Source organism: Acanthaster planci, linkage group LG12 (assembly GCF_054643075.1).
Source record: "Acanthaster planci isolate LZ-2023a linkage group LG12, COTS_SCS, whole genome shotgun sequence".
NCBI lineage: Eukaryota > Metazoa > Echinodermata > Asteroidea > Valvatida > Acanthasteridae > Acanthaster > Acanthaster planci.
The window spans coordinates 10,310,003-10,336,479 of NC_141788.1; the positions used below are offsets into that span (position 1 = coordinate 10,310,003).

The window sequence follows — 26,477 nt, forward strand, 5'->3', positions numbered from 1 at the left end:
TGTGGCAAATGTGGGGCTACACCAATCTTTACACAACACCCCATCGCGTTACATGAATTTCTCAACAAATGCCACATGGCTGTGTAGTGTGATAGAACCATCTGATGGAATGCTGAATTTCTGGTATAAAATGCTGCTGATACAAAGATGCAATTCAAATGTGCCGTCAAACGTGGAGAGGAATTTTCAGGACAGAGGAACATCAGCTGGAATACACACTAACGCGTATTACTGCATGCGCATCTTGTGATTTTCTGCCAAAGCGAGTATACCTTGCACGATATGCGGCAAAGGGGGACCCCCCCAATGTGATGCACAAGCTGTGTACCCTAAGGCCATTGTGCCTACTTCACCCCCCCTCGGAAATCTTAAAGGAATTCCAAAGATTCCATCAACACAAAAGAAAGCACAATAAAAGGGGGGGTCCCCTTTGCCGCATATCGTGCATTATATGAATGTAAGAAGAGAAAGTGGGGATTGGATGTTATCAATCAGATGACGAGGATTTATTCAGGTGCTGTATGTAAATACACCAATGAATGCTTCACATTTGAACAATGGAAAGAATTCGTTAACAGATTGTTCCATTTTCACTTGGTTTCTCCTCATGAAATGGAATCCTTCACCTGCCACTTTATGGGATTAATTTGACCACTCCACTCATAGACATTCATTGTAAATGAGTGCAACCATCTGTTGACTTTCAATGTTTGCCATGTGTTACTATTCAGCCAGCCCACCAGATTCATGACCATTAATGCGGTACGGTCAATCTTTAGTCATGCATGCATTGTATTCATTTGCAGCAAGCAAAGTGCTCAAAACCTAAAGAGTGCTTTACAACTAACCTTGTGAAGTTGCAACTTGATAAAGGCTGTATACTCTGAGAACAATATTCTAGGATCTCAATTTCAATCAACATTTGCAGTCGTGTTTTGAATTGCATCAAATTCATCATCTGCAACAGTTCCTTTCATTCAGCCGATTGCAGCTAGGCACCGACTTTTGTGCACTGAACAGATTACAGCAACTGCACGTCTGCTTCGCTGAATTAAACATTAACCCTAACCTCCAAGGGTGTATGTAAAAATCGTATTGAAATTGGAGGATTTGGGACTGTTAGGGTCAACTACTTTGGCAAATTTCCCAAATGCATCTTTTGACACATCGCTGGAAATGCCCTTTTTTTATAGGTTTCATCAAAAGGACAGCTTGCTTGAAAGAATTATTCCATAGGGAGCTTTATCCCTTGACAATCTTTCATTTCCTTTAAACAAAGAATGTCCTCCAGCAATGATAAGGCCAGTTACTTTATTAAAGGCTGCAAATGTGGGAAGTGACTAGATACTAACCCGTGAAACCTGGTCTGCTATTTTTCTCAAGACTCTTAGAGGGTTCATGCTTGGACTCTGTTTCTGCATCAATTGAAAAAGGAAATCCCAAACACAATGATAAAATTGGAAAATGAATAGCACAAATGGGTCGGATTCGAACCAAGGACTATGGATCTGTAGTTCAAATCACTACCAACTAAGCTATCGAAGCGACGTAATGGATTCCGTTTTTGAAATGTCTCAAATGGTGTATTGCATTGTCCCCTCTTCATGAATCATTGTCCCCCTGCTACTGAAAAAAGTAGCGCACCAGGTTTCACGGGCTAGTATTAAGTTGCTTCCGCAAAGGTGGGGCTGTATTTGTAAAGAGAAGCAGGTCCAGGAACCAGTTCAGAAAATTTAAGAATTACTAGAACATCTGCAACCAACCCCAAAGGAAAAAAATGAGAAGGCCGACGATTGGTGCCAAAGCTACATTTATTGGTTATCAAACTCATGTTTTTCAACACACACCGTTAGTGATCACTTTAGAATACGTGGGACAAACATTAATAGTGCTGAAAAATGAGCAAATTATAGTGGTACCACTGTACTGTTTGGTACTGAAACTGAAAACGAGATATTTCACACACTGCATGGTTCTGTAACTGTTAGAAAATGACTTTTTTGCAAGCAGATGGTGAGAAATGATTAGTACCTGCTCACTTTAAAATGCCTTCATCGTTGACTGAACAAGCTGATGAATATCATTCTGATAATTTCAAAACCAATTTGAAAAATTTGGTTGCTCTGGACCAGTGCTGTAGTCAAGACCAGACACAAGACCATCAGATGGCCATGCACAAGACCAGACACAAGCCCATCAGACGCAAGTCTTGTAAAGAGCAACAGGTTGAACACTGACAAGGGATGCTTTCGTTGCAGTTCATTTAATGGCTTGTGACTTGAATTCAGACTGGAGGTTCTAGCATTAGTCTTATGGGGTCTTAAGATGGTCTCAAGAGGTTTCAACGACAATAAAGCTCCAGAGTACATGTAACAGCTGGCATTGATTCATGGACTTGACTTTGTCAAAATCGAAGGTAACACAACTATTTTTATCTTCCACTAAATATATACCACCTACACAAATGTCTGTCTCTAAGACTCTTTCGCCCGTGATTACACCTTCACAAATGGCGCTAAGTGACTACAGAATGTCTTGGTATTTCCCTTTTTTAAATATAAAAACCTGCAAATGAGCAAGGTCAGAGAGTCAGCAGGTTGCACGTTGCTGCCTAACTTATCTCCACAGGTTGGCAATTCTAATTGATCCCAAAATGCACTCTGCAACTTCAATAGTTTTTGCTTGGATGGACTGTTATTTGGTCTTGTGAAAATGATTAAGAACAGCTGCGACAGTGGCACTCAGAAATTTAGGAATACGTGTAGTTAAAAAAAGGTAGATATCCAGGTACAAACATTTTTGGAAACTAGGCAAGTAAACCTCACCAACTTACCAAGTATTAAAGTAACAAAAACTAATGACTGTATATAAAAAGTGACTAAATCCCACAAAACGAGTCTGAAAGGACTTTATGTTGGTGAAAAATGCTGAGAGTTCCATTCAGTTTACACTGTGCAAGATTCTTCTAGAAACATTTGATGAAAAGTGTCTCAGCACCATCCTTTCGACTCATCTTGTTGGGTCACATCTTGTTCCATTCAGTGATGGGATTCCTGTGCACTGAAGGATTTCTCCAGTAATGGTTGAACATTATACCAGAAGCCATCAACTATTTTCAAAGGCTGGGTGTTTGGTACCTGTTGCGTGCATTTACATGCCGTGCAGGAACCAGGTACCCCTTTGAAGTAAACAAGGGTACCTTGCTACCCATAAAGGGTATCCATGACTGGGAAGTGGACCCTGGTATCAACAGGTGGGTATTCAGGTATCTGGTTCCACTGCCCACCCTTTCTTGCACTCTGAAGCGGAGCTTCACCACCAGAGAAGAGATATGCCAGAGGATAGCTTTTTTATCAGTCTCTCGCCATGCCCAACGCACACCCAAAGACCGTTTATGTACATTCAAATGGAAATCGGGTGTGCATGTTCAGGACATCCCATTCAAAGTGTGAATAAACCTGTGCACACACGTGATGAGCCAGTCCCTACCAAAGAACTGCTTTTGTGCGTCCTGAAAGTGCAGTGATCCTGTGTTCAGACTAGTCCGAGTGAGATTGTCTACTCTTAAAATAATTTTGGCAAGAGCAAATACCCACTTACAAGTTGTCCACTTTGGAAACTGCAAAAGCAGCCAGTACTGACAGTGAAGAAATAATATTTCCTGAATACATGTACTATTAATTTTTCTAATACAAGCGTAGCAAGTTGACATCTAGTGCTGGTATACGCTTATTACAAGTACCCCCCAAATTATAACCTGATTCTTACAGATTATCTAACCATGATCGCTGGCTCCAAATCTTTCCACACACTGCTGGGACAGTATAAACAAAATCTTGGCAAGTGCATGCTCGTGTACAATGCTCCACTATTCAGCTTCTTGACAGGAGCTGACAAAGGATTGATCCAAGATCTAGTGGCTTCTCACTGTACAGTCGAACCTCGTTACTAAGAGCACTGTTAGTACAAGATTCTGCTTCTGTTAGTACAAAATTTTTAGGTCCCAATATTCTGTTGCCATTGTTTTCACTCCGGATAATACAAGGCTCCTGTTATGACAAGGTAATTTGCTAAGTCCAAAGGATCTCTTATTAACAAGGTTTGACTGTATGCTACTTGTATACCTTGAATCCCCCTCCCAAAAAAGTACTGTTTACTGTGAAAAAAGACTTTTCAAAACTTCTGAAATGAGAATTCACCTGTTTTATTTTTTTTTGGGGGGGGGGTAATATACAAACGCATCAAATGTTAGAGCAATACTAATGATGGAATACCGACTTTTTAAAAATAAACACATCTTCCTCTATAAGGGACAACTGTGATAACCATCAAACACAAAATCAGAAACCACAATCACAGTCAATACTGGACAAATGCGTATGCGGGCAGGGCGTCACAATCACAATGCCTGACAAAGAGGTATACCCAGCAAGACAAGGGACGGAAGGGTACCCTTGGTACATGTTCAATCCCTATAGAGACTCTGGAGCATTGTTACCTACCACATCCCCCCTAGATGTCTGTAAAGAATTCCTGAGATTCTGATCAAGCAATGACCAACACAAAGGTGTGCGTGGGGGTGTGCTCTTCGTCCCATATCTTGCTTCATGTGTATGGAGGACTGAGGCACCATTTGTGGCACTGTTCATGACATCATTTTCATGACAGTAATGTGATTCTTGTGGGGCTGGTAAATGGTGGAAGAGGAGTTGAGTGCGCCACCTGTGTTTAGTAAATGTGCTCTCTGGCCTACGTGTGCTGCGTGCAAAACGTTTAAGCTATTCGAATATCAGTCATTGCAAGTACTGTAAGTGAGTGGTACTGGGAAGTCTGGGATTGATGGGGTCCGTGCCGGGATTAAAAAAACAAACAAACATGGAGTGAAGTGCAGAGACAAAGCAGACCAGTATATTATGGACAATATTCTCACATTTTTGTTCCTTCTTTTTGTCGTCTTCTGAAATCTTTGTTGCTCCCCAGTTGCAAAAGGAAGTGAGCCCTAACTCTGCTTGAGGAACAGCAAATCTAGAAAAACATCCCTCACATCCAAACAAACAGATTCCCCAGGAAGTCTGGACAGTTTTCAAACTAATACCTTTAAAATAATCCTTTTGCCAAATACCACAAAAAATCCAAAGATGTCAAGTGATAGGCTGGTGTAAAAAAGATACTGGCAAACATAAACTCAAATCTCTCCCATAAAAAGTTATTCTTTGCTACCAAACAACATTTATCGGACAACGTACTAACTTGTTGTCAAAGGCCTCAGGGAAAGCACACACTTCATATAGTTCCCTGAAACCCTCTCTCTGACCAACTCTGAAACAAAACTACAGTAAACACATGGTAAAAGGGGACCAGTACCTGTATTTTCATAGAGTGCAATATGTTCAAACATAGGACTATATATGCATGCTTGTTCAAGACGTTACACGTATCTGAAGATTCTTTTTTCAGTTCTTGCTAAAATAATCTTGGCTCTTCTTGACGTCTGGCTTGATGGTCTCGGCTCCTGGGCGCCAGCCGGCAGGACAAACTGCACAAAATATTTGGAACAAGGAAACACCAAACTAGTCACTGAAACTGTACAGAAAAGAGGTGAGCATTTTTCATAATTATGTCAAATGTATGCATCATTGGAGTGTGGCTTATAGTTCGAGTATTCTATGTCGTAACTCCCAACAGAATCAGGGGTTTGGATCCAGCAACTGGTGACATGTTTTGACTTAGGACAAGTCGCTATGCCCCTGGTTGCTTCTCCCCACCCATTAGAATAAATGGGTACCTTTGAAAGTAGAGTTGGTTAACAATGCGCTTGGTTTTGCGACTGTTTATGCCAGAATATCTGTACATGTACAGTTGAACATGAATAACACGAGCATGCTTGAGACGAGATCGCGCTTAAGATGAGCATATTTCTTCAGTCCTGTTCAAAATGTACACATTCCTATGAGAGAAAACTTACTTAATGCGAGCTATGCTAAGACGAGAACACGGACAAGACGAGCACTTTTGCCTAACTGGCAGAGTCAAAAACCATTGTCTATGGCATTTTTAATACGACTACAATTGAAAAGCGTCTTCAAAAGCTTAATACCAGTAATCCCAGTAAGTAAATTCTGATGGAGCGCGTCATTAGTTTTCCAAAAATGCTAATCCGCTCTGCAATTTGCGCTGCGGTTTTACCAACGATGACTTAGCGACTCTGTTCCTTGTGCCACTAGAGGGGGCTTTATTCTAGACGACAATAGGTGTTGCGATGTCATGGCATCAAAGGAGTTTTGATCACAGCGGGTCTGGTCCGAAAGAAAGAGTATTACCTTCTCCATGCTTGTCGGTGAATTGGAAGGCCTGGACCAATCGTAATGTCTCATCTACTGAGCGTCCTACTGGGAGGTCGTTGATGGTGATTTGACGGAGGATACCTTTGTTGTCGATGATGAAGAGACCGCTACAAGAAACCACAGCACAAAAAGCTTGAGTACAAATCAATAAACTCAAGTACAGTAGAAAACCTCAGATCCTGCCATGAATATTTCAATGAATTTGAGTACCAGTACAGACTGAAATAAAAACAGTAGAAATGTCTGACCCCCCCAAAAAGCAAACATTTTCTCAACCCTTTCCTTTTTCTCCTTTTTTGGAGAAAGGTTCAGCTAGAATCAAAAATGTCAAGCCCTCTGAACTTTCGGGTTCGTGTATTTCTTTCAGGTCACCGTCATCAGTAAGCCATGTGCAGCAGTTTTTGTGTTATACTCTACAGGGGAAGAAAGGCATTGACTACGAGAGCAATTACAAGTGTTACAACACCCTCCCCTTCCCGAACCCACGAAAATTGTTTTCACGGAATCCCTGTCATCTCAGTAGGAAACAAAACAAAGCCACATTCACGTAGTAAATTATGGAATAGATAACATGTCCATATCGTCATTCATGAACTTGAATAATTAATAAGTACATGCACCAATCGTTTCTTTGTCATGGACTGCCGAACAGAACGTTGGTTTGTTTGGGGCAGATGACTCCCCCGACTCAAATATTATTTATTCATTATATAATAAAAGTGATGATTTGTGGCTTAACCTCTCCTCCACAAAGTCACAGTGCACTGTCAAAAAATAGTCTGCAGTGATTGCCATGGGTGATATTCATTTGGCATCAAATAAGGAGTCTGCATTTGTTCCATTTTGTGGCAACGCGTGATTTCAGGCAGAAATTTTCTGTGAATAACCACGGTCTTCTCTGATGAGACGATCTAAACGTAACATTATTTATGGGTTGAGTGGTACCACAAGAAAACAATAAGAAAGGTTTCTTAATCGAAGGGATTACCGACATTATTTCCACTCTCTGCGCATTTTGTGTAGTCCAAGAGAAATATCTGGGCTGCACACAGGCGGGCTTCAGCCCAGAAGACCTGCCTATTGGTGAAGACATCTCAATCACTCAAAGTACGAGTGTGCAAGGATTGGACTGGCTAGTTCAAATCTACTACAACAGTGAGTGCTCTGATTAATGACTGTTGGTGGAAGCAGCAACTTGCTGGTATCCTGTGCCAGGAAACTGTATATTTTTCAAGGGTTTACACAATGTTAAAATGAATGCTTGACAATGCCCGTCTGCGTTCCCATTTAACTCTATTTTCAAAACTTACAGGGTATTTTGGCACATTTTTGGTTCATATGCTGATGAAACTTTGCACAGACGTGAACCAAAGCGTGATGTCATTACTGGAAGAAACAATATTGCAGCAACTTTTTTCAGCGCCAATATTTGCCAGAATTAAGGATAAAATTATTGCCGTCTTAGGTGTACGTACATTCTCTTATCTTTGGTGATTTGTTACAGTGCCACTTCAAGACAGTTCATGCATACTGAGAGCCAACATACAAAAGTCTTCACAAAATATTTTGGGTGGGTAAATTTGCAGTCAACATTTGATCAGAAAACCAAAGCTTCCTAATATATATGTAATGAGTCTTTCTGGAATGACATCACAACAACCGCACTCTTGTGTCAGGAAAAGCATTTGAAAAATTTACATATCTGAAAATATGCACTTTTCAATAAAATCAGCCATAAGAAGATGTCAAATAATTTTCATACATTTAATAAGAGCAACAGTTGCACAAAATTTGTGTCTCCAAAAAAAAAAAAAATCACTGCATGACACCTTTAATGTTAGACATTGCCTTTTCACAGTGGTCAGTTTGAAAAATTCTGATAAGTGACAGGAAAACTGATAATTTAAACTTTGATCTGACACACAATGCCATCAACATTTCAAGGATCCAAAAACAGGGAGTTGGCCTTTGGAAGCTAAGGTTTGGCACAAACCCTTTAAATCAGTCCCCCCCAACACTTGTTTCAACCTACCGGAACGACACGCCATCTTCCTCTATGAGAACACCGTAATCCTTGGCGATCCTGCAGCTCTTGTCCGCCAAAAGGGGAATGCTCATGTTGCCAATGCCGCCCTTTTTACGGGGTGTGTTTGTCCTGAAAATGAAGCCAACACCAGCCCACAGGTACTTAGACTCTGCTAAAACACATGTGCAGGCATGACAACCCTTGAGTCCAACATGAACCCGACACAAGGGCGGAAAAGTGAGGCACAGTGAAGCAATGCTTGGACCTACAATGTACTGGTAATTTTACAGCACTGCTTCACAGTCAATGCTGATTCCCGACATACTCACTGAGCCTGCATGAAGACCACTAAGCAGTAAGCACGGAAAACGCAAGCTCTATACCCTCAGGGAGAAAGAGTTGCTTAAAATAAGACACATTACCAGTACAACAGTCATCTCCAAGAGCATGCAACCATCGGCATGTCCAAGCAATCACATCATTACAATCATTGAGAATGCACCTTTAACCTTATTTTCAGAGCTTTTTTTAAAGGTTGTTTGGCGCCATTTTGGTTTGTATGCAAATTACATGTACCAGTACATGTACATGTAGGCAAACTTCCATTTGTATGAGTAAATCTACATACATGGTTCATCTGTAGGAGAAATCCTCAATCTTCCATTGTCACTTTGTGAAAACACATACAATTTGCAGACTAGTACATTCAGTCAAGCAGTAGACTGAAAGCTTAACAGGCCTAGAACTCAACAATGGTGATGCAGATGTTAATGGCCACAATGTTTGATGTATGCATACTTATTCTGGTCTTCAAAGTTTATATGCCGGAACTCACTTTTGAGAGTGATAACTGAAAATTTCTGAATGGGATGTACTGGTAAGGAAAAGTCTACTACGGACTGGCAAGCTGCATCAGCTCTTTTGACCTTTGTCCAGCTCTTTTGGGAATGATTTCTCTCCCATTTCAATCAACCGCATGATCTCCCGCAAACAAATATGGACGAAGTGTAAATATTTTTCTCAGATGCCCGTTGGCCTATGTTTTCTTTCTATTTCCCCGAACTTAACTTCTTTTCACCATTTTGCCGACCGCTTCACTTAAATAAATGGAACTTCATCTGGAGCACTTCCGATTACAATGACCGGCGTGGCCAAGTGGTCAGCATCGGTATGGATTGGGAAAACAGAAACACAGGCCGGCGGGCACTTAAATCAGTGGACACGGTCCAACACCCCAGTGGGAATATCCTACCCAAACTGAGCTGAAACGTTCATCAAAAATCTGACAATGGTACACCTCGTTAGATGGTGAAAAGTATCGACGTTTTTTCTTCAGAAAAAAAAAAACAAACCTTCAAAAAGTACACTGTAAGGTAATGTGGACAGGGCATGGAAAGAGTACATATGGGAAATCAATAAAGGCTCAATACATGTATATATGTGTACACAGGGTACACTCACCAGGCCAAGTGGCTGTACTGGGAGTCACAAGAGCAAGCCAGCAGCTCACAACCGATATCCCTGAACTCTTTAGCGCGGTCACTGAAGGCGATCAACTCCGTCGGGCAGACAAAGGTGCTAACATGCAACAGAAGAGACAGCATACATGGGATAGTTAAAGATCTAAGTCATTACTGGGGTGAATGGTAAGAGACAAGCCCCTCTTCCCTCTAGTCTCTACTCCCCTTCAATCAAATGATTGCATCATATGTCAATTGTGCATGCACATGTATGTATACACGTACAGCACATGTACTGCAACTACAAAACAATTATAATTTTTCCAAGCATGCAAAATGAGGCAATGCATCAAATGAGATTCATATCAATTAACGTGCCTAAAATCGCAATTACAAAATGCTTAATTTGACAAATGCACTTGAGAAACCCTTGCTTTACTGGGCATGGGCTTTATTCACCAGATGACCCTTTTAGATCTGACTCCTAATATCAATTTTTACTCACTGACAACTCTGAATTAGGATGAAGCCTGACTACACTTTTTACCATACAATATATACCAGTATGGTGAAGGACACCAAACGCAGTGAAAATTGATGTCTTGAATTCACGCCTCTGTATTTAAGGACTTCAGGGAAACTTTTTATTCTAAAGCGGAGCATACATCTAGTATGTAGAATAGCCTTGCACGCCGCTGGAATGACTGGCATACTAGTACAAGTACATGGGCACAGTGGTTATAGCACTCTGTCATGCTGAAATGTCCATTACAGTGAGGCAACCCTGGCAAGGAGGGGGTGTGTGATCCTGTTCCGAGAACAATGTTCTGGGGGTCGTGTTCCCGCTGTTGGAGTGCAAGAACAAGAAATCCGTGTCAAGAAAGGCTGCTCAAACTCGACCACAGAGTACACCAAGTACAATGTACATGGCTGTGCAACGTTGCTGGAATGGATTTTTAAAAATTAATATGCATGGTTCAATTGCTTGTGCTGCTTGCAATTCAAGCAGAAAATTACTGTGTTGCCAGCCATCACATACAGCACTTGGACGTCAATAAAATCTCATCTACATGTACTTCACTCCACTGTGTGCCACGGGGTATACACTAAAATATGCTGATACATGTATGTTGGATTTTATCCCTTGTACTGGTCAACAGATGAAAAAATAAATTTAAAAAAAAATGGTCTGAGTGAAATGATCTCACAGATCTGGAGAATGACACAGGTCCAACTGTTCCAGAAAAGATAAATGCATCATTCTGAGCACTGTGCGGCAAATCACTGCAGAGGCAGATGCACTGTACTGGTATGTACATGCAGTATTTATCTTTGCTGTGCCGGCTGGTTTGTTCGGCTATCATTGTATCAAGCTTGTGTGCAGTGTTGGTAACTCAATTAGTGCCAGCTGAGTAGGGCGGTTGGCCTTGGCAGGCCATTTGGACCATTTAATAAAGAGGCATCAGTGAAAAATAAAAGAAAATGCCCGGGCTGATTCGGAACAGGATTGATTTGGCTGCGTTGTCCACCTGCGTTAAAATAAGGAAGCTTAGCAAAACCTGCGTCGCCGCAAAATCAACCACCGTAGCAACGCTGGGTTTGAATTGGATTTGAAGCTTTAAAGCTGGCGTTTCTTATCCGTGACTGAGAAAATTGCTACCGCTTAAAAGGTCTCTCGATTCCTGTTCTGTGCGTAACTGTTTTATTTGTTACGGCCCACTCAACCATGGGAAAAGCTGTTTCTACAAAAAATGGGGAGGGAGACGGGGAGGCTGGCGGAAAGCATTGAATAAACAATTAAACCTCCATGATGTACAGCTCAGAAGAATGATAAGTGAAAAAATATACCAAATCTTATCTGTACTGCCACTGGAAAACAGTCAGATACACGCTGCCACAAGAATTTATCCTTGGCAAGCCTTCGATGTCTTTGTATTTTACAGAAAAAAAGGTCCACGTACAGTATATATATCTACATGTACGTGTATACACTCCAAAGTTGCACATTTACATGTATTATTTAACATTGTTCTACGGGCACTGGGACACTTTACTTTCATACATGTGCACATGCCAGCTGAAAGCGAAAAAAAAAAAATGAGTTAATTTGTTTTATCAAGAAGAACTCTTATGTACACGTAAGCATCGGCAGACAATTAAATGGAGTGCCAGCCCACCATCTGGGGGTGTGCAAGCACATGTACAAGTGACAGATGACGATTAATGAGCGGAAAACATAAAAATGCTGGTGCCATCCAAAGTTCCCGGTCAATCATTTGTGTGAGCACATCAAATAGCATTCCCTACATTTTCTCACGTGATGAGGACTGCATTAGTTGACACAAAAGCAAAATTATAGGCTATTAGCATCCTGAGGTCTTTTGATGTCATAACTTATACTGGCCCCCTGTGATAGCCTTTTGTGCAGATATTCCAACATTGAAAAATTTTTGTCACACCTATCCAAATTTTGATATCATCAGTAGGGAGGTAAATGTATGTGTACATGTACATCAAGTATGCAATATTCAGCAAGCATTTGTTTCCTTGTCTGTGCCAGAAATCCTGCTCTACATGTATGTTTATATTACTTATATACATTGTAATTTCATACTTTTTGTGTGTTTAACTACACTGCATCATATTTGATTTTCACTGTTTTCAGCTGTACATGAAATATATACATGTAACATGCCCCTGGGCTCAGGTAAGATACAATAAGCAATAAATCACACGTATGTCAGTCAATTAAAAAAAGCAATTATGTATTCAAACTTCATAATTTTAGTCAACCATTGTGCAAGCCAAAAATTCTCTGCTCTTCCACTTTTGACTCCCCTAGAATATACCGTCCATGTGCATCGATGCATGGAGTTTACATGTACATAGCAACAGGATGAATCCACTAAACTGGGTGCCACCAAAATTAACTGGCTACTTTGCGGTACACTGTTGAAGAAAAACAAATTTTCTTGCTCTAAATATGGCATCTTCCTTGCATTTGAATCCTTGGCAGTGTTTACCTTTTGTTGGACAGACAATCCAAGTTGGAATTTTTGTACACAAGGCCTCCTACCAAAGGTCACTTCCAGCCAAAAAAGGAACTGGTCACGCTATTACTGACCATATCTTCATTCACAATTTCTAACCAATGGGCGCTTCATTTAGAAAAAGATAAAATCAAAATGGTAAAAAGGGGATGGCACTACTATTATTTCCATTTTCTTTATGTGAAAAACTGTTTTTGTTCTTCTCAATTATAATAGAAGATGAAGTCTGTGACAGCGTGACCAATTTCACATTTTGCATGAAGTTACATGTACAGGTACTGCATACAATGTAGGCACACGTGCCTATGTCATGTATGTGGTGTTGCCTGCACAGGGCAACCATTGACATGAACTAAGAGGTACCGGTAATATGCTCGCTGAAAAATGGCTTCTTTAGGCCGATGCCTGCAGTGGTGTAAATATCTTGCATATCTCTCCTATTGTGAGCTTAAACATTTTCAGCAGTCGCCCACCATGACCCCAATAACGTCCGCAGCATTCTTGCCAGGATCCTTTACAAAAATTCTCAAATAGTTGTCTACTCTGTAGTAAAATCAATGGCCGCATTGTCAACTGGTAATATCTCATGATAAATTGCAATCATGTACCGATACATCTCCACTGCATGTAGACGTGCAGACACAGCAGGAAAAATAATGGAATTTTTCATTTCATGAACTGAAACCTGGGTGTGTGCCCACACACACTGCCAACAGTGATTCCAGATGTACAATGTACCCCGTACATGTACATACATGTTGCAGATATAAGTATCTGCCACTGAAGATTAATGTGTTTTACCCAAATTTACGTTGTCCCTTTTCTAATGGGATTAAGAAACCTGTACTGGAAACCATTTGATTTGGGTAATTAAGGAAAGCTTCACTTGGTGAAACAAAAAATGCCTGAGTACACATACGCAGTGCTCGGTCACATGCAGCTTGTGAAAATCACAATTTATACGGTTTCGTCAATGTTATGACAGAATGCACTCACTCTGCACTCACCATCAAGAATCCATTTGTGGTGTACGGTACATCACTGACACATTTAACTTTCATAGGCTACCAAACTCAAGTCAAAGCGGCCGGGCTTCACCTTCATCAATGTGGCAAAATCTTTCTCAACCTCCTACTGGAGTGAGATTTAGAGGAAAATTAAACATCCACAGAACAATGACCAGAGCTTTTGAGGATCCCACAGTAGCAAACCGTCTGGGGTCAATATTTGTACTTCCCCACAGCTCCCCTCCCCTTGAAATACCAATCCCTCGTGCTGTACTTGTACATGTGTGTGTAAAACACCCTCATGGCATACTGAGGACCTTCCAGATTTTATAAAGAGATAAATCCGGAAAAGCCTGATGAAAAAAAATCATACCGAAAATCAGGAAAATCTTGACAAATCTCATCCCGCCAGAGGGTTAGAGTAAACCGAATGTACTGTGGCAGCACTTTCTCTCGCTCTTACATTAGCCATTCAACTCCTCCCCCTACCTGCCATCCTTCCTCAAGCTAAAATCACTGATATTCATCACAACGGGAAAAAAAAACCTGCAGAGGCAGGTGCACAACCTTCATTCCCTCTCATGCTAGAAACCTCAATCAATATCAACTGCAATGCAATCAAAATAGAGGGAAAGCTCTTGATTTCGTTGCCATTTCTCTGGCAAAGGCCACCAATGTACAGCTGTACATGTGCATGAGCCAAATTTACAGACAAGATGCTACTAAATGAGTTTACAAAATGTGCCGTTACCTAATTTCCCCCTGGACACAGTTGAAAATGTCACTCCGCAAGTTTGTCACAGTATATCAAATCAGTTGAAAGTGGGGAAAAAAAGTTGCACAAATCAGGGGTCGTCAATCATGATGTTTGAAATTTCAGCTGAAAATATTCCCACGCCTGGAACCAGATCGCCGTGAAATATAGTACCTGTAACATAATACCAGCATCAACTGCTTATAGGGCTGAGTCAATTTGAATAATTCACAATTTGAATATTCGACCTTCAATTTGATCGAATATTCGGTTGTACCGACGGCGACCGGCAGATTGTTGATAAACAAACCATACACAAAATCAGGTGCAATAACGCACACAACTGAACATTATAATCACTTTAATAGCTTCTCACATGTAGGAGTGTCTCCAGTCACGATTTAGCAAGATTTAAGAGATAAACAAGACTTACATCCCTGTCGAAAATTTCTATTCCTTTTAACCACATGCTGCTGGGGAGCCCAGTTTCAGACAAGAATTCTTTATAAGCATAGCCGGGGTGTCCGAAATCGGACAAAGGGAACTGGGCCTTGTAACAACAGACTGTATTTGTAACAAAAGATCAGGCTGCTAGGAATAACAAAAAATTTTTACTGTCAATAGTGGAGATAATTCAGGTTTTTTTGAAACAGTATACCACTATTTGTGGCATTCAGTGCGAGCGGATTTCCACCGGGGACAAAAGCGCTCCACCACTGCAGCGATGAGCCACACAGTACTGCTGCATGCTGATCTGGCCCCTACTGAAAAGACATCAGCAGCACACTGGGCCAGTTTCGGGGACAAAGGAAAATTATGTAATATCATACAATCTGGGCTCTTTTTACAAGGCGGCAGGCCTGGCTGAAATACTCCAGCGTCAATAGATTTTGTCTGTCAGATTAGAGTAGAAACCAGACAGTCCTTCATGTGGGTGTTAGTGTCCAGTAAATAAAGATATGAATTTTTAAAGCATTTTGAAAACAGAAAAAAATGAAAAATACTCTGGTCTAGCAGAATCAACATTTATAAATACCCCCGGTAGGATGTGGTTAAATTGTTTAATGAATATTTTACTTCTTAAATCGTTGTAAGATTTCTGTCGCTTTTCATTTGAATCTGCTTGAAACAAGCCTCCACAGTGCAATGTTTCTCAATTAAAACAAAAGAAAATTTTCCCTTACTTTTCATGAATTTTGCATTCGAACATTGATATTTGAAAAATAATATTTGAACATACGTCAATTGATTGAATATTCAGTTATTTAGATATTCGGCACAGCCTTAACTGGTTAATTGTTACCATAACAGCAACGTTGGATAATTTTAGTAGAGGGACTGGAAATACCACAATGAGCATATATCCAAATGTCAATTGTTATGCCACTGTCATTTTTATTTTCAGCGGGTCATGACAACAACCGCCAGTAATTTTCTGCTGTGCCTACACCATTAATGTTGCATGAGCCTGTAAGATGTGGCTGGCTCTGTCAGCAGTGAATGATACATGTACCCTGGGCATGTGTGTGGTCAGATACGCTTTGCCTTTGGGTCCAGCACACTGCAAATTCACAGTGTACATCCATGAACACTATTTGCCATGTGAGAAGCAGTTGAGAAAGAGTGATTGATTGCCTCTTGCAATCACCAAATGTAAACAAATGCACAGACAGATTAGATTGTCAACGTCTGAAAATGGTTCCTTGCCTTTCCAGTAATACACTATATTGAGAAATAATGCCATTAGCCATAATCCAGGCAGGATCCCCTTTCATCCTTTGTGAAAATTGAAAAGCATTTATGATCATATACATGATAACAACCAGCATAAAAATACATGTAATTTACTCAACGCAAAGCACTTCAGGCTATTTAATCTCTTCATCACCAGAGTCTGCAAACACAAAGTGCGTACACGTACAGTACTTTTACAGTGTGCATGTACTTTTATAAAAGGAGCTGCAACAAATGCTAAGTAAGTGTACCGTACCTGTTTGGTAGGAGAGCCAGTAAGGCAATTTACATGGAAGTCTCCCAATGGGCAAACTTGCATCAGGAGTGGTTTTCCTATGTAATCTCAGCCTCTAATGAATACCAGTCCACCACAAAACTATTGTGGGAAACTGTACCTGGATTTTGGGCTTTTCCAACCGAATTTATTAAACTCAAATTGAAATTAATTTCCTTGCCTTCGCATTGAAGAGAGTTTGCTGTTAGGCCCTCTTGCTACAGATACATACATGTATAAGTAAACATTCAAGGCTGCCATTTACATGTAACTTGGACAAAATTATTTGGGGCAAATGCTGAAAGAAAGTGGAGGGTTAAACAACACTAGGGTCATAACTTGATAAGTTGACAAGTCAATCATTCTGGTTAACATTCTTTTACATGATTAACCTAAACTACTTGGTGAAATAATTCAAACTGCTGATCTCAAATATGTACATGTACCAGTACATTCCACACATAAAACAAGCAGATTGTAGAAAATAACCATTTCAGAAAAACAATTCGCTACTCAACTCCTGGAATCAAAATGCAACAATGCTGAGCACCAAGTGGTTGCCACGGAGAGACCTTTTTCGCAGTGCATTGTGGGAAAACAGTTGGCAATTAAGCTCTTTGCACTGGCTGCGCTGTGCACAGGGAACTTGAATTGTTCCACTGTTTAACCGTCTGAGTTGAAGATTTGGTAGTACATGTATCAAGGCTGATTAATATAAAAATGGTGGTTTTTTTTAGAGCAGAATACCCGATCAATCACACATTTCCTCAAATATCTACTCACAATTGCTGAAATGCAAATCACAGCAAGTAGGCAATTTTTTGGTTGCCTTATTTTCTGGTTACCTTAAACTTGAAAAATGGCTTCTTCACAACAACCTCTCGATGGTGCACTTTACTGTGGATCGCCTGTATTGAAAGCTGACCTTGGAATGGAACTCCTTTTCACACTTCTCCAGGAAATTTGCTTCATTTCACAGAATGTGAAAACCATTATCCAACAGTGTGAAAAAAATTTCACGCCTTTCACACAAGTGGGAAAAATATCATCCCACCCTGTCTACTGCAAATGTGCGCAGTAATCCTTTCCACAAAAATGTTAATTCTCACCTACAACGGATGGTAAATGTATGTACTGTATACATGCATCATTCATCTGCTATTGTTTTGTCAAATGACGTACTGATTATAATAAAAGTATTCATTTCTACATGTATTGTAACCAACTTTGTGCACAGAGTATCGTGCTGATAAAAAGTGGCAGATGGACATAACACCTGTGGATATTTTGATCACGCAATACTCATTATGACATACCATTAACAATGGAGTCATTTATTGCAGACAGGTAATTTAATTAGGCCTACATGTAATGTCCATAACTACACGTACACATACATGTAGTTGCTAGGTCCCTAATATTGTTAAAGTGGTGATCTTAGGGACCAGGCGATTCTTTGTTGCTGTTTTGCTGTTGCGGCATAATGGTTTTTTTCTTGCTTTCTGTTCTGTATTTTTTGGTGCAGATAGTTTTATAACTCTTGAAAAACTGAAATAAATTTCCCTAGAAAGTCCCCTTGGCCTGGTTGACAGTATTGGCAAGGTGGTGACCATATCGGTACTAAATGTCAATTTGTCAAAAGCACAACGTAATTGACCAATCATACATGCAGATCCACCAATCCTGCCAAGTATCAGCAGTGAAAGTTTATAGATACAGTGTACTCTCAGATCGGAGAGCAGTGCAGTCGCTGTCTTTGATCATGACTAAGTTCTAATGTTTGTAAATGTTTTAATCTTACTGTAACCATGCAACCCAGCCAGGGCCACTGCATTCTACGCTCCAGTATTCTGATATTATGGAGCTTCACAAATAGTCTGTACAAATGTCTAAATCGGGCACACTGCATCTTTGTAAGAATATGTTGCGCAATTCTAACAGCACATTTCAATAGCAGCATGGCGTGTTTCACTTCTGCTCCTGTACATGTACACACAATCATTAATCTTCTGACCATAACCCTGTACACTTAATACATGTATTCATTAAATTAGTGGGGATGTTATAAATTAATATCCCATGATGCAAAAACACATACTGTATATGTACCATGCGCCTTGGTTTCTGTCTCATGTACATGTACCAAAACGCCTCCAGCATATAGACTGAATTCACTGCCACCAGTATTTTTCTTTCTAATCCTTCGCAAACTCCACTCAGGAACAAAAAATGTAAGAGAAGAAAATGTAGTGACGTTCTCCCTCATCAGGAGCCCACTTTTCAAGACCCTCTTCAATGTACTTGTATTTCTTTATACCAGAGTTGGAAGGTGCAATCATTTGACCATTACCTGAATGGATCTTAAGCAAACTAGACAAATCTCAACTTTGGAAAATAACTAAGAGATGTACTGTATGTATACATGCACCATATAATCATGTACATGTATGTACGTGCATTTGAATGATATTTTGAAAAGTGAGATTCTAAGAGAGTGCATCCAACAATTTTCTCTGTGAATATCTTCATGCATGTATGTTCCTGTTGGGGGCCAGCCAAGGACTACCAGCATGACCAGTGAGCAATGGGTTGGGGGGTGAGGGTGGGTACACTGATAAACCATTCCCCACCGTCCCACACATTACAAATGAAGCTGTTGAAAACAGCAATGAACAGAAGAGGCACAAAGTGGGCGTGAGTGCATACATGTGAAGTGGAAATACTGTTTTTCAAAATCTTCATACTTACAAATCCAACGGATAGAAGAAGAAAACTAGGTACTTTCCTGTTGAAATGAACGAGGAAAAAACACACTTCAATTGAATTCAGAGAAAATGCAACCAAATGGAAATTCTGTTATCAACAGGATATGAGAAGGAAGTCAGCGTATTGTGAGCGAATAGAAACCAACAAGCCTTCAAGGCTTAATTAAAACGGCTGGACTCAATGAACTAGGCACATGTAGTACATGTACATACCAAATTATACATGTATATACACGTATCCCCCGACAACTGATGAACGAGACAAAAACATGCTGATTACCACAAAGAAGCCATTAGTTTTTCGTTGCATACATTACAAAAATCTCTATTTTCTGTTTTGATCACAAAAGCCATTTTCAAGGCAGCAACGTTCATTAATGCATGAACACATAATGTACAAGATAAACCGTCCTTGTAGTCGAACAATGATCCTGACAGAAAAATTTCTGGCTGGTTCGGCGATAAGACTGAGTTTTCAACATGAGCACACGTGCCAACTGTCACAAAACTTACATTGGATTTCACAGCTACTGGTGCCCAGGGCCTCTTTTACCAAACTAAGTAATGCCTTGGTAAAAATAACCCTTTACTCAGAACCACCTGTAGACTTTATTCCACACATGTTTTCCGAAGACTTCAAAATAAACCAGAAAAAAGATGGAGGTGTCGACGCAAGAGTTGGGAGAAGTGAGGGAAGGTGATACATGTAGAAGGACTGTAATGGAGGACTGATGGTTTCACAAGGAGACGTGGCTTACAAAGATGCAAAAAACTTGGACATTTGTCATGTTTGTGTTCAATACAATGCAGCATACAGTGTTCAAATATGTACCGGTAGTTCTATAACCCCAACAGTCTTTTTTGCTAAGCACCATCCCAAGTCCTTCAAAATCCTCCAATTATCCATGCCAAATATTACATTCAGTCTTAATCTTCCCAACTCCACCGCCAATTTGTGTCACTGTATTGAGGCAGGGCAAATAGTACCATGAAGCAGTATGGATGGTTTCACGTAAAATTTATGCGTGGCTAAGCATCCCTACCAAAAATGGCCCATTTAAACCAATAGATTTCTGAAATGGATTTAATTGGAATGAATTTGGCACAATTGGAAATCATTGGGTGCTCAATTGGTTTCAGTTGGTATGTTTTCTCGCCAGTTTGTTTTCCCATCAATTGGAGATTCAAATGGGATGCAATTGGTTTCAATTGGCATTTTTTCTTTGCTTTTTATTTTCCTCAATCAGTTGGGATTTCAAATGGGAATCAAATGGTTCCAATTGGTTCTTCGGTTGGTTACCGGATTGTGAATTGGCACTCAAATGGTGTCAATTGGTTTGAAATGGTCCAACTGAGAAAAGGTCCAAATTTACTATTCAGACCATTGAACCCAATTGGATTCCAATTGATTCCAAGCAAAAGCAATTGGTTTGGGAATTGGTTATTGAATCGGTAAGTGAATTGGATCCAATGGGTAAGTGAACTGGATCCAATGGGTAAGTGAATTGGATCCAATGGGTAAGTGAATTGGATCCAATGGGAAAGTGAATTGGTCTCAATTGGTACATGAACTGGACATTTTCAGTAGGGATAAACAACATAAGGTCTCACCCACTTTGACACAAAGCACCCTTCCCAATCAGCCACATTTTTTTCTACAGTGTATTCATCCTTAATCCTCCAAACTACCAAAGGATTTTGAAGGACTGAGGATGGTTAGGGTTAGTCACAGCCAGTTGGGTGGATCATGAACAGTTACTAATCACTATTATCATTTCTGAATGTTTTTGAGATTCCTTCCATGGTTTGACCATGAGGGTGGTTGCACAGTTGGGGTGTGGAACACACTAATGGTGACAAGACGGTGGAATTGCATAATGCATCACGGTTTATTTCACCCCTTTGTTTGAAAAGCCAGTTACAACACTCATGTAGGGATAAGAGTGAGTTAGCAAGTTTCAGGCAGATGATATCTTATCTCTGTGTAAGTTCCTGTCATTAGCCCAAGTCTGAAGGGCATATTGGTATGAGCAACAATCACGGGCAAGAATAATATGAAATGCCATTCTCTGAATACATTCTGAAATATAAGTTTGGAACTTTCGTCTCCATGGGAACCGGTTCCACACAGGCGACCATCACATTAGCATTCAACTCCAAATGTACAGATTTCAGATGGAAAGGAATCTGGATCCACCTGTCATAGGCATACATCAGACTCCCATAAGTAAAGTCATGGGGCTACGCCCAACCATTATCGACCCTCCAACGAATCTTGTACCGGTACATGTACATGTACTTGTACATGTACATGTATGTGGTGAATATTTGAAGGATCTTGGAGGGAAACAGTCTGAGACCACAATAACAATGCTTTAGATTCAGCAAGAAGACTGCACCAAGTTTGGTCGCTTTTAAACCTTACTTTGGAAAAGGTAAGGATAATCATATTCCTTTTGTTTTTAACAACTATCGTAATATGCACTGAATACAAAGGAAGTACCAATGTGCACTGAGGAACTAAGGAAGGAAAAACAGGTGGAAGTTGCTTCAATTATTCAGCATTTACTCAGTCCAAAAAAGTAAATTTATCATTTCCACATTTTCCAAAGTGAAGTCGCAACTTGATCACACCCAGTGCTGTCTTCTTGTTGAAATCTCAATAACTATCGCCACTGCCATTAACAGAGGCTCAAAATGTGATTTCAAACCCTAAAGTCTGACCCAAACTTCCATCAATGACTAGGGGAGGGGGGGAGGGAGCTGGCTCACCTTTGTAGTCCGACAGTTTGATGTCTTTGAATTCCCCGCTGGGCATAACGGCCGGTCCGGAGAAATCCGGGGCTGGCTTGGTGATCTGGCATTTACCGGCTGACATGGTGATTGACTGGGCGGAGGTTTAGCTGTCAACGGGAGAAACAGACATTCTTATTTACTTTTCTACCATGTACATGTAATCATCACCCACACATATGTACATTGTAGGACCCAAACATTCCATTTCACTGATCCATGTTCAAACAGTTTAACTGCTGATCATCTTCATTAAAAACTACACGTGCTCACACCACTCAAACTACTGATTTTCGCGTCATTTTACATTCATATGAATCTCCAGTTCGCATCACTGATCATTTTAATGAATAATACCTCTTCATGACTAAAATTGTTATTAATATTGAGCACCGGTATGCATGACAATCAAGGAAAATATCCAAGCCATACGCATACACGTACATTTACTTTTTTGGATTAAATTCCATCTGTTAGGTATAAAACAATTTGCATATATTTACATGTATAAGCGCACGATTTCAGAGCAGAATTACTACACATGTACATGTACCGGTATGTACTACATAGAACGTTTCTGCCTTAGTACATGATAGACATGTACATGTACACATACGGTACATAGCGCAGTAAGTGGCAGATTTAGAAAGGTCAGTGACTGAATAGCTTAAGTGTGTGCCTGATTTTGAAGGTTGCGTTTTTCATGGTCTCGGGCAAGATCTTGTGTTGTTTCTACTGAAATTTAGGAAACAATGTTCTTGAGATCATCTACCCTGCTATGGGATAGCATCAACACACTGATGGGGAATTGCCGCAGGATTTTGATAGATCCAGGTAGTGATCATCCCTCCCAGGAACACTTCCAAGAAACAGTGGACGATTTTTCAAGACTAAGGCTGCATCCTGGAAAAATGCCAAGGGAGTGTTTGCAAAAGTAGGAAACTACAACGGAAATAAAATTCAGCCTAGATGCAGTGGGATCACAGTCTTCAATCAACACATGTACATGTAAGTACACTTGTACATGTACCAGTACATTGCATACACAGACACCATATACTGAATGTACATGTACCAGTACTATGTGTATTTAATTCATTACATCTTCTACTGTCTGCATACACACATTCTACTCCATATCAGTATGCAAACATCATAAAAGGCTGTAATGGTACAGATACAAGTACATGTACATGTACATGTATGTATGTAATTATGTATTGTCATACCTCTGTCTCCGAAACAGTCTGTTTATTGGCCCAGAATGATCACATGACAGGACGACGTACTGGTACATTGTACATGTACATCACACTCGCCGTGAGACATCTCATTCTACCGACGGACCCAAACGTTGGGTGCATCAAACTCTGTCCGCCAGCTGTTTACAACTCTATCCGTTTATAGTTGTTTTAGAACTTTTGCTGAAACAGCTTTTTTTCGACCTTTTTTTCTGTCAAGCAGCTTTAAATTCTGTTTTCATTTCACATCAAGCGTGACAGAGATTAAATGAGTATGAGACTCTGCTCCAAAAGATACCGTACATGTGCGAGTGCTTCTTTAATATGTCACTTCAAAAGCAAAGAGTTTCATACTCATATGTTTATTTGAGCGTGGACATAAGGTCCTACTCAGCCTAAGACATATCGCGAGATACATAAGGTCCTACTCAGCTTAAGACATATTGCGAGATATGTCTTAGGCTGAATTTGAAAATGCACCCGCCTCAATGGACATGGCACGCTTCCTGAAATGCTTTTGCCTGTCATGTTACGTCACGTACAAAAACCACTATTACGTACCGAAGTGAATAAGTCACGCGCACATTTAGTGTGTAAAAGGCATGAGCGCGTGAACCCAGCGCGTGAACCAACACGCGCGCGTACTCCATTCGTTTGCACTGCACTTTCTGGTTCACAGTGACCTCACACTTCGGTACTCTATGGACCGTCATCCAATGACAAATGATGGTTATTCAGTCACCAGCATGCAGGCCACATGGGCACTGTTAAGTTGCACAATGCAGGCTAATACTTGTATCTCTGGAACCGTACATACCGGTAGTGAAACTTTGTGTGTACATGTATCCAAAACAGGGATATATGCATGCAAAAGTAAATAAAAAGGGATGACGCCTGGATGACCCTAAAAACAGGACTGTGTCTAAAATAAGAAGTAATTTCTGGTGATTTACAAGGGGGTTTATGTGTGCATTGCTCTGGTCAACGGCAAGAAAAAATGGTGGGGTGAGAAATTTACAGTTGATCATCGTTATGGATCTGTTTCTTTCAGTTCAAGGTCAACCGAGGAGGCAAAAGTTTTATTGGACAAAAACCAAAAAGACAAAATACTGCAGTCATTTGCAAAAGTTTAGGACCACCCATACAAAATGCATTAACCTGAAGGAAAACCAAACTTAAACCAATCAATCATGGCAACTTATGTTAATTTTCAATGTGTAACCTTAGTATCTTGGTTACACAGCTATTTGACTACATTGTAATGCAAGCCCAGTGACAGAATAACAATACAATTCCAGGTGTTCTTAAACTTTCGCAAATGACTGTATTGCACAGATAAATAGAGTCAGCTGTTTTAAGGGGTATCATGTTGTTATTTACGGTATATCCAACTTTAATAGTCCGGAGTTACTTGTACCACTAGGACAGACTGTGTTGTTCACAAAATCGCTTTGCTGTCTGAGTGCAAGTCACAGGGGCAACATAAAGGAGAAACTTGTCTGAGAAAATACACTGTGCTAAAGAAAGAAATCACACTATCATCACATCATCACATCCAACAAAACCTGTGTACTGCCATGAACTGGTCACACATTTACAACATACAGTTGGCACTGCATCAACACCACCTAAATGTTGAACTTATTTAGGTACTGAACTTATGGAATGTGATTAGTAATGCAATAAGCAAGTTTCGGAATAAGCAAGCTCGGAATCACGTACGCCGAATAGTTGCGCGCGCACACACTGTACGAACTGTGCTGGAGAATGGCTGAAAACAGTCCACAACATGGCAAGAATTAACATTACATCCAACTACATTTTCCCGATTTTGTCTTTGGTGGTGATGTGTCAAATTTCTTATCCCACCAGCTGTAGAGATAAGGACGCATAGGAGTTACAGGCGTGAAATTGGCTCCTTTGAAAAGGTAGAAATGTTGAAAATTTTAGTTACAAAATTTTTTGCCCGATTTTGCACCTTTCATATCCTGCACTCCCTCCGTAATGCAATACGGTCAGGGAGTCCACCTGGGCTAATGTACCACCAGCCCTGTATCCTGAACCCACTAACATAAATCATGATGGGCATCCTGGCTGCCCCTCCTTACTGAGAAACTTCAGAAGAAAATTTTCAAATGATAGCTTCCCAATTTTTATCTTGAAATTTCAAAGTCTGGCAAAATTTGTATGAAGTGAGGAAAACGCCAACTGGAGGCAACATTTTTTCCTCGAAACTAGGAAAAGTCAAATTTTCTGCAATTAGCAGCCTTGAGGATACAGTAGAATACCCTGTACAAGTAGTGAACATACTGGTGCAATTTCAGCTCCTAAAATCCAGTGGATGTCTGATTATGTCCCCGGGCATCCCAGATAAACTTTTTCGAAAGAAATCACTATGAATCCGGACAAGGCCCAGTATGATATGACCATGACAAAGGAGTATACGCCGGGCCCTGTTCATGGGTCTGGCATGTCTGGGAAAGAGTGGGTTTAACTTTACTCTACCGGTATGACCTTTTTGACTGGAAAGATGCCTTTACTATGACAGTTAGGCCTTGCTTAGGCTGAAAAAAAATGGTGGGGCCTAGGATACGTAGCACCAGGTACCGGCACGGATCTCGGCCCTGCATAGCTCATGGATGATGTACAGTACAGACGAGTGATTATGCCGCCGGCACGTGCAGGGCGCCCGCCACGCACGAACATGGCACGAAGCATGCTGCGTTTAGTTACACTTCCTCACTAAATTCCACATTTTCCACTGAAAACGGGGAAGCCATTGGGGGGCAAAATCTTCGAAAACAATCTACGTATACTCCTGGACATATACAGTAGAAAACAGTGGCTAAATAATGCATGAAATGTTTACCTTGACTACGCCGATACTAGCACACTACGCCGATCTGTCGCGACAAAAAATGTACATATATACACACCGCTATGATCTGACATGCATGACATGATCTGGTCGCGCCGGATCGATCGATGTCGAGGTACCGCGGCACACGTGCGATCACGATATCAACCCC

The 26,477-nt window shown here is 40.5% G+C and overlaps 1 protein-coding gene and 1 long non-coding RNA gene across 2 annotated transcripts; one reads left to right on the top strand and one right to left on the bottom strand.

The window, feature by feature from the left end:
- Positions 1-1,193: 1,193 nt before the first annotated feature.
- On the top strand, positions 1,194-1,880 carry LOC147797139 (uncharacterized). The gene is made up of 2 exons (XR_015427322.1): positions 1,194-1,329; positions 1,683-1,880. It is a non-coding gene; the product is annotated as an uncharacterized LOC147797139 (long non-coding RNA).
- On the bottom strand, positions 1,793-26,477 carry LOC110989628 (peroxiredoxin-like). The gene is made up of 7 exons (XM_022254157.2): positions 26,318-26,477; positions 22,187-22,317; positions 19,398-19,434; positions 9,832-9,948; positions 8,377-8,499; positions 6,321-6,451; positions 1,793-5,536 (listed from the first exon to the last, which is right to left on the bottom strand). The coding sequence occupies exons 2-7, from the start codon at positions 22,290-22,292 to the stop codon at positions 5,454-5,456; spliced, it is 597 nt and encodes a 198-aa protein (XP_022109849.1). The 5' UTR covers positions 22,293-22,317; positions 26,318-26,477; the 3' UTR covers positions 1,793-5,453.